The sequence below is a fragment of the Hibiscus syriacus genome, unplaced genomic scaffold (assembly GCF_006381635.1).
Source record: "Hibiscus syriacus cultivar Baekdansim isolate YM2019G1 unplaced genomic scaffold, ASM638163v2 tig00110783_pilon, whole genome shotgun sequence".
NCBI lineage: Eukaryota > Viridiplantae > Streptophyta > Magnoliopsida > Malvales > Malvaceae > Hibiscus > Hibiscus syriacus.
The window spans coordinates 797,093-806,468 of NW_024062861.1; the positions used below are offsets into that span (position 1 = coordinate 797,093).

General features: G+C 29.5%; 1 protein-coding gene across 1 annotated transcript; it reads left to right on the forward strand.

Moving 5' to 3' along the window:
- LOC120140244 (cyclin-dependent protein kinase inhibitor SMR6-like) lies at positions 1 to 962 on the forward strand. The gene has a single exon (XM_039155249.1). It carries the CDS (start codon positions 360 to 362, stop codon positions 660 to 662), a length of 303 nt encoding a protein of 100 aa, XP_039011180.1. The 5' UTR covers positions 1 to 359; the 3' UTR covers positions 663 to 962.
- The last annotated feature ends 8,414 nt before the right edge of the window (positions 963 to 9,376 follow it).

The following is a 9,376-nucleotide window of genomic DNA, read 5'->3' on the forward strand; positions in this document are numbered from 1 at the left end:
AAGCGGGAAAAAGAGCCGTTGCTCATCAGCCTACCCAAAATTTGGCGCCAAAAAAATTCCCCAAGGGCAGCCCGTAAATATCCGGGCAGTCACCCTTTATATTTCTCTCTCTCTCCCCCCCCCCTCCCCTTAAGAAATCAAAAGCTTAGCTATAAACATCTCTCTCTATTTCCCCTCAAATTCAAAACTCTCCCCCTTTCCTAAAGTACATTCTTTTTCAATTTCTGCCTGATTTTAATCAAACAAAACAATTTCCCCCCTGCTTTGTATTACTCTGCCTTCACCCATTCATTTCCAAGCTTGGGTTCTCTTGTTTTTGCATCAAAATCCCTGCTTTTGATCCAGTCAAAAAAATAAAAATGGGCTTCTCCAAAAAACCACAACTCGACGGAGCCTTGGACTCCGAAGGGAAGAAATGGGTAATCACCGTAAGGACTTCATTGAAGCCGATAAACACGAAGCTGCCCAGAGCAAAAGAAAGCGAAGAAGATGAACAAGAGTCAACAACTCCAACTTCAAAAGAAGCAAAGATACCAGAGAAATTACCATGCCCTTTAGCTCCAAGGAAGCCTAGGCCTACACTGAGATTCCATTATAATGGAGTTAGGGACTTCTTCACTCCTCCTGATTTGGAATCAGTATTCAAGCTTCATGCTGTTTGAGTTAGGAACATGAAAACTAATCCCTTTTTTATTAGACTGAAAGAAGTTTAAGGTTTTCTTAGGTTAGCCAACATAGTAGGAGAAGAGCTAAAGGTGTATAAAAGATATGATACTTTGTATGACATGAGTAGACTAGTTTTCACTTACTTCATTTTCACCTCAATGTTTTCTTGACCATCACATAATGTTATAAAGCTTCTTGCTTTACCTGATAGTAGAAGCTACTACTTCATAGTGTAATGGAATGGTTTGGCATAATGTTACTTGTTTGTAATGCTTTAGATGCTTCAAGATTATGAGATTGTTGGGTGATATTCAAATGAACAACCTTTATTTTCGTTTTATCCCTTCTTCATAGTTTGGAATTTGGATGTATCATTTGTGTGTGCGTGTTTTCTTTTGAATGAAAATGAGGCTGAAGCTATTGCATTAAGACTTTATTCGAGCGCAAGAGAAGTTGTGAATATCACCAACTAAAATATTAAGAAAATATCCAAAAATCAACTTTGTTTTTTTTTTTTTTTTGAGAGTACGATGTCTTACTATTACATCAACATTTGTTACATACTCTTATGGTATACTAAATCGTATAGAAGAGAATAGTTTAGTTTTGCTCCGAATTCGTCCATAATTTTAGCGTAAAAATTGTCTATATTTTTTGATACTAAATATATGTAAGAGAATCATAGTATGTATTCTATACAATTTTCATGGGTTTTTACATATTGTGGTTCTCTTACGTACATTTAAATTTGTCTATATTTTGAGTTTTCTTCTGTTACCTAACCTTGACTTTTCATGAGTTTCATTCTAAACTTAATGTTCTTTTCAAAATAACACTATAAAATTAAAGAAATTCGAATAATTTAAGCATCTCTATATCGTACATATTTTCATTAGAAATAAATTGTCAAAAGAATCTTTATTTCAATCAAAACTTTGCACTTATTCCAATTTTCTTTCAACTCTCTTTTTACAACTCTACACAAAATTACACACACGTGGAGACCGTATACTCATACACAAAGTCTCAAAGTTGTCCCAACAAAAAATTTGTGAAGCAAAATCTTTTACTTGACTTTTATGTATTTATATTATTTTTATATCATATTATTTAAAATAATAATTGAAATATAAGAAAATCTACTTCATTAAATCAACTTAATATGATAAAAATGTATTAAAATTTATATAAATAAATAATACTTTAAATAAAATTATTATATATAAAAAGTATTTGAACTCGAAATAAATATTAAAATAATCCAAGGCCAGGCAGTGGTAAACCCCAAGTTGGTGCCAAGTGCTTATGCTTTATCTGATTATGAAAAAAGACAAAGTGATATTGAGTGGTAGGTTAGAATCCAATGTGGGTTTTTTGTTGTTTTTGACAACAAGAAACTTTTTTTATATTATATAAAAAAATCTTTAATTTTGGAAGTAGTATGATCAAGTTGCATTCAAACTTTAATCATATTGCTCTACGAAATAACTGATAATGTTGTTAAAAAATAGTTATAAGTTTCGAAAGATTAGTTTATTTTAATTATAAAGTTTAATATAAATATAAGTGTTCAAACTATATTTTTTTCATTTTGGTGTTTAAACTTTTTAGGTCAAGTCAATTTAGGTGACTAACATTTATAATGTTATCATTTATGTGCGTACGCCGTAACGATCGTTAAAAAATCCTTTAAAAATAAGTAAACCAATCAATATTTGACACGTGACTTAATATTTTATTTTCTTTAATTTTTTAAAAATAAAATTCATAAAATTTTCAAAAAAACACACACAAACTTCTCCTATTTTGCATAAAATGCCCCAAGACTTTCAATTCTAACGTCGATCACCACCACAGTCGGCGATCGTAGACTCGCTTGTTGGTCACTAGCTCGCTGACCACCCATCCAACGTTTGGGATGAATGGGTGTTGGAATTTAGGATTCGGAATTAGGGATTTGGATTTAGGGATTTTGAAACCACGATTGACAACGTTTGGTGGGTGGGTAGGATTCGACCGATGGGTAGGCTGTCGGTGGGGGCAATAGCAGCGATGGACGGCAGATGCTTTGGGATTAAGGATTTTGAGACTTTTTTGAAAAATAATAATAATTTTAAGTTTTTTTTAAAAAAAATTATAAATGCACCATGTGTCACATTCGGAGTGGTTGAAGAAATTTTTTAACGTCTGTTACAGTCAAGGCACCATGATAACACTGAAAACGTTAGGCACCTCAATTAACCAAAAAAAAAAGTTTAGACATCTAAATGAGAAAAGAATATAATTTGTGCTTATTTTATATTAAGCCTAATTATAATACAGACACTTTGGTTGTAAAAAGTAAAGGATAAAATATATTAGAGGTCATTAAACTATGTCAAAATGATCTTTTTGATAAGTGAAATTTGAAGTGTTACAAAGTTAGCATTAAATTTCTCAAACGATTATAAAATAGTCATTAAATTTTTTCGATTTATCATAATGATTATTAAATTTATTAAATTATTATAAAATAATCATTAAATTCATCAGTATTGTTATTATTTACAACAGTTGATAAGTTTAATAATCATTTTATAATATTTGAAATTGACTAACTAAATTTATATTTTGATAATAGTTCAGTGACCTATGTTGTACCTTATCCAAAATTAAAAGATTAATACCTAATATATATATTAATAAAGTCTTTGCCTCCATTAATGGAGATCGTCAAAGATCATAAACATCTTTAAATCAACATGTTTCAAAGTGTAAACTTTGTTGATTATATACTTGTAATTTATTAGTGGAAAACTTTGTGTGTGTGTGTTTTAATCAAAGTTAAAACCATGGAATCCAATGTTGGGATTGAAGAGGGTCATTCAAAAAAACATTAAATATAGACTAACCAAGTTATTTTAGTGGTTAAAAGAATATTTATTATTTTTAGAGGTTCAGGTTCGAACATTAAAAACTACAAGGATTATTGAGCTTTCATTGTCAAATGATAAAGAATCTTCAGAACATATATTATCTTATAATCATGTTAGATAAATATGATCTTAATCCTTTATGGCTATTGTATATTATAAAATTAGGGTTTTATTCAAAGTTCATTTGTAGATAGTGGATAAGATTCTCATACATCTTTGAAATTAAAAATTGCATGAAGACAAAAAAAACAATTGATAAAATAATTTATAAAATGGCACAGCCGCTTAAAATATATTTAAAAAATGAACTGTTGATAAAATAATTTTATCATAAGGTTTTGCATGATCAAAGGATTTGTTTAAAGGATAATATATAATAGGATAGTGGAGATTGGGAGTTTAACCTTTTGTCTAAAGCTTTAGGGATTAGCTTCCTTTATGAAATCATTTACAGTAAAAATAATAATTTTAACGTCTTAAAGACATATCCTATGAACTTAGGTTGTTCGTATTGGGTTTCTTTTACTTAATTACTTATGGTTTCTTCTATTGCCCTTGTTTGGGATGCAACCAATGGATATAAAGAATGTGTTGTTAATATTTGTGATTTAAATTTTGTTTAGTTCAATTTTAAAAGTTTGTGATACGATTTTTTATTGAAAAATAATTTTAAAAAAATTGAGATTTGTGATAGATAATAGAGACTCACAGGTCGATATTTTCGAGGTTATAGTCTATCACTAATTCAACAGGGTGTGAGGACGGAGTCTCTTTGGTATGATATAGTTTATACTATTAAAATTATCGTTTCTATACAACTATATATATTTAATTAAAATTTTAAGGTTTAATATATATTTTTTATAATATTCTCATAATTTTTTATATATATTTTCATTTGAGATTTTTCATGTAAATTTGTGTGTTTTTATATATTATTTTTATTCACGATCATTTATTCACTATTATCCGTAATACATATTTCACTTGAAAATCTTGAATGTAGCTGTAGAATCAATGGACTTTCAAGTGTCTTTTTGACAAATCCAAAATCAAGAAAGAAATATTTTTCAAAGACAGGGTTTCATCATGCGAACACTAAACCAATAAAGGATAGATATATTATTTGACCTAACTTCTCTTGTCTCATGGTGTTCATCTTCAATGGACCTTTATATAATATATATGTCGTAACCGGTTTTCGTCCGGGCACGAAATTTTTATTTTGGCGGGAAAAGTGATGTGAATAAATGGTTTTGAAAATAATTTGGGAGTCGCCATCGGCCTTTTGTGTCAGGTAGGTCGAATACCTAAAAAATGTCTTTTAAAAGAGTTTTTAAGAAAACATCAATTAAAAGATAAACTGATCTGCGTTTTAACCAAAAATTCGTTCTTTTTAATAATAAAAAGGGATTCGTGGTCGGTTACGTTTAGGGAAGGATTAGCACCCCTACAACGCCCAAAATTGGTACTTTTTAATTATAAATTGTCTCTATTATTAAAATTTTTAAAAATTCAAAAATATATTTAATTTATAATTCTATTATTTCAAAATTATATAAAAAAATATTTATTTATTTAAAAATATCAGAAAAGAACTTCTAGGTGCCTTAAGACAGCTCTTTTCTTTGATATTGATAAATGTTAATTTAAATTAAATAATATTTTAAAAAATTAATTATTAAATTTTAAAATACTAGAATAGGACATCCAGTTGTATTAAGACTGTCCTTTTCTTCGATATTGAAAAATAAATTTTAAAATAATTTATTTGAAATAAATATTTATTTATTATATATATATTTATGACTATATAATAAAAATATATAAACAAATAAAATTAAAATAAAAATACAATTGGAGCTATATATTTAAAAGCAATAAAATAAATGAAAACATTTAAAATAAATGACTAAATTATAGTAAAATTAAAATTAAAAACCTAATTCATAATTACTCAAAATTACAGGGATTAAACATGCTATTTTCTTATTTAATAATTTAGTGACTAAAATAAACTTATCTAAAATTCGAATATAAGATTAAAATAAATTAAAAATATAAACTAGGGATTAAAATATTATTTATTAGAGTTAAGGGACTAAATATATTATTTATCCTAAATATTTAAACATACAGGTTAGGACTAAAATGAAATAAAATAAAATTACGAGACGAAATTAAAACGTATAAGAATTGATTTTAGTGACAAAAATAGAAATTTACAAATCTAGGATGACTACGCGAGAGGTTTGACCCGTGCGCGAAATTACAGATATACCCTGCCCAAAACGGCGTCGTTTGGGAGGGGTATATAAGACCAAATGGCTGGCCCGTAGGGCCAGCATCCCTCATTTCCTCTGCTTCGTCTCTCTCTAACCGAGAGAGTTTATAAAACTCTCTCGCCTCTCTCTAACCGAGAGAGTTTCCGGCAGTCGCCGGACACCGTACTCCGGTGTCGGTCTCCACCGCCGGCCACCACACGCGGTGGCCGGATTTTTCCTAAATACCCCAAATAACCTCCTAAACTCTATTAGGCCGAATCCGGCGTTAGTTTCCCCTAAAAAACTCCCGATCGGAGTAGATCTGAAGAAATACCTTCGGGTATTTCAAATAGTTTGGTTGGCCTGTAGCATCTTCGATCACCGGTGGCTTCCTTGGTAAGCTTTCCTTTCTTTCTTGGTTTCTGTTTTGGTCTGGTTGTTGGTTGCTGTTCATATCTCTCTCTTTTTTGTTCTCTCTTCGTCTGTTTTTCTGTTGTTCTCTGTTGCTCTCTGTGGCTGTCTTTTCTTTCTTGCAGGTGGGGTGGCTTTTATAGCCACCACCGAGGCTCTCATTGGACCGGTTCCAGAGATGAAAGGCCCGGTGAGTCACCATAGCTATGGTGGTGACTCACCATAGGGCTCAACGTGGGTAGCTTCGTGACGTTCTGGAGTGTCGGCAGCAGCTGTTGGACCACCTGGACTCATCGGAGGCGGCTGGAAACATCTAGAAACGGCTGGCTGCTAGGGTTAAAATCCCTAGGGTTTTCCATCTGGAACCCTTTTGGGCCGTTGGATCTTGCCAGATCCAACGGCTGATGATGTTGACGGCGGCTGGGGGCTAGGGTTTGAAAACCCTAGCTGAAACCCTAAATCAGTTTAGGGTTTCCATTTGGGTATGGGTCGGTTCTGGTTGGGCCTGGTATTTGGGCTTGTAAATGGGCTTCCAGTTTTGTAATTATTTATTAAATAATAATAATATATAATATTAATAATAATAATAAATAATAATAATAATAATAATTATAATAATAATAAATTTAAATGAAAAAAATTGATGTCTACAATATATATATATATATTACTTTTACACAACGTTATATGGAGTTTTTCCCCCTCCCTATTCCCAAGGGTTCGCCTTGCTAATCCGAACCGAAAACAGATCGTATATCTGGTTATGGTAGATGAGTTTTCACGCAATGATTTTTTGCATACACAAGTACTCGAACTCGAGACATGCTTAAGTAATATCAAGTTGTTTACCACTTGAATCAACTCTCATCAATAACGTTATATAGAGATTATGGTTATGATTATCGTATTTCTCTATTTAAGTAGGTATGTGTTGAGTTTTAAAACATTTTATTATTTTGTTCGAAAACAATATTCTCAATTAATATGACAAATTTAATAATTATTGTTAAGGATATTAACCAATATATATATATATATCTCTAAGGTACGATCCAGATATATAATATATATATTTTTAATTTTATTATATATAATTTAATATTTTCAATTAATATGATAAAAAATATTAATGATCATTTAAAACTAGTTCTTCAAAGTTTAAAAGTCAAAGAGTAAATTAACTCCTAACTCATAGATACCAATTACATGGGTACTAGTCTTGAAGTTGGAATTGTTCAGCAATTGTTGGACAATATTTAGTGTTCCATTGATGTAAATGTAAAAGTCAACGATTTTTTTAGTTGGTCAAAGTATCATATTAAATTTATTTTCTAAATCATAAGATCACATTGAACGAAAATAATTTGAAAGTCGTTAATTTTATCTTAAGTATTGAGACCTCATATACCATTTTGCATTTCTTTTAAAAGAGTTTATAGATTTTTACATTTAAACTTAAAACCTTTTATTTTATTATATATTTTTTTGACACTTGGACTTCTAATTGAGTTGATTGATAGAAAAAAGTAACAGATCTGTTAAATTGATATCAATTATTTTACCTTTTTATCAAGGGTAGTTCTGCGGTGCGGCGCTTAAAAAACGGCTAATATACGGCGTGACCGGTTAAACAAGTGACCGGTTAAAATTTAGACCGGTTATGTTATATTATTTAACCGTAAATATTATAAAGTACAATAACATACTAGGTAGCGCTTATATAATGTAATAGGTAGCGCTTATATTTACCTATTTTATAAGTAAACCGGTATATTTATACCGATAGCATTGCAAATTTACCTATTACATTATATTATATTGAAAGTGTCCATACTTTTTATAAAAAGGATCGATACTTTAACAGTGTTTCATGTTTTCCACCTACAATATTAATTTAATAATTTCATTTGCACAAAAAATTATTTGATTGTTTTGATATTTTATAAAATAATATTTAGAATTTTTAATTTAATAATAATATATATCGTAACGTAAAAAATAAATCATTAGACGCCTATAATTACTAAATTAATATCTTAAAACTCACTCAAAAGATAACCTTAAATTAATGTTTTCCACAGTGAAAAAAGTATGGACACTTTTATAAAAAGGATAGACACTTTACAATATAACCACTACCTATTACATTATAAACGATACCTATTACATTATATAAGGGCTACCTATTACATCATATGTTTACCTATTATATTGAAAGTGTCCATACTTTTTATAAAAAGGATCGATACTTTTTTTAAAAGTTATGTAATTTATGTTTCAATTTTTTTAACAGTGTTTCATGTTTTCCACCTACAATATTAATTTAATAATTTCATTTGCACAAAAATTATTTGATTGTTTTTATATTTTATAAAATAATATTTAGAATTTTTAATTTAATAATAATATATATCGTAACGTAAGAAATAAATCATTAGACGCCTATAATTACTAAATTAATATCTTAAAACTCACTCAAAGGATAACCTTAAGAACACTTGAAGAAGCAAGAGAACAACTATCCAAGCAATCAAAAACGAGAAAATCCCAACATGATAACAACTGAACATATCATATCAATGTTCAAACTCAAGTTGTAGATTTTGATTTCCTTTTGCTTGGCATCATATGAGATTTGGATTTTGATTTCCTTTTGCTTGGCACCATATGAGCTTTGGATTTTGATGAGCATCGGAAGTATTTCAGACTTATGATTTGGGTGGTACTCAACTTATGATTTTAGTTGCTATTTGTTACATTTCTTGTATACCACCCAGATCATACGCCCGAAACGTTTCTGACGCTTTAAAGTTGACCAAAAAATAAAATGGTCGGGATTTCCCTCGCGTTTATACGTTGGAAAAAAAAACAATGGAAATTAGGAATAATCAATGATAACATGCATATTGGCTTGGGCTAATATTTATAGTGGAGCCGAAATATATATTGAAATTCAAACTCAAATTGAAATTTAAATTCAAACTCCAATTACATATGAAATGAATTTGAAATGCAGTGTTAAATTGAACATGAAAATTGCATAATTGATTCATACTGTTCAAGTAACATGCTTTATGAACCATCAAGCTAAAAGACAATATTGATTGAGTTCAAAGCTGA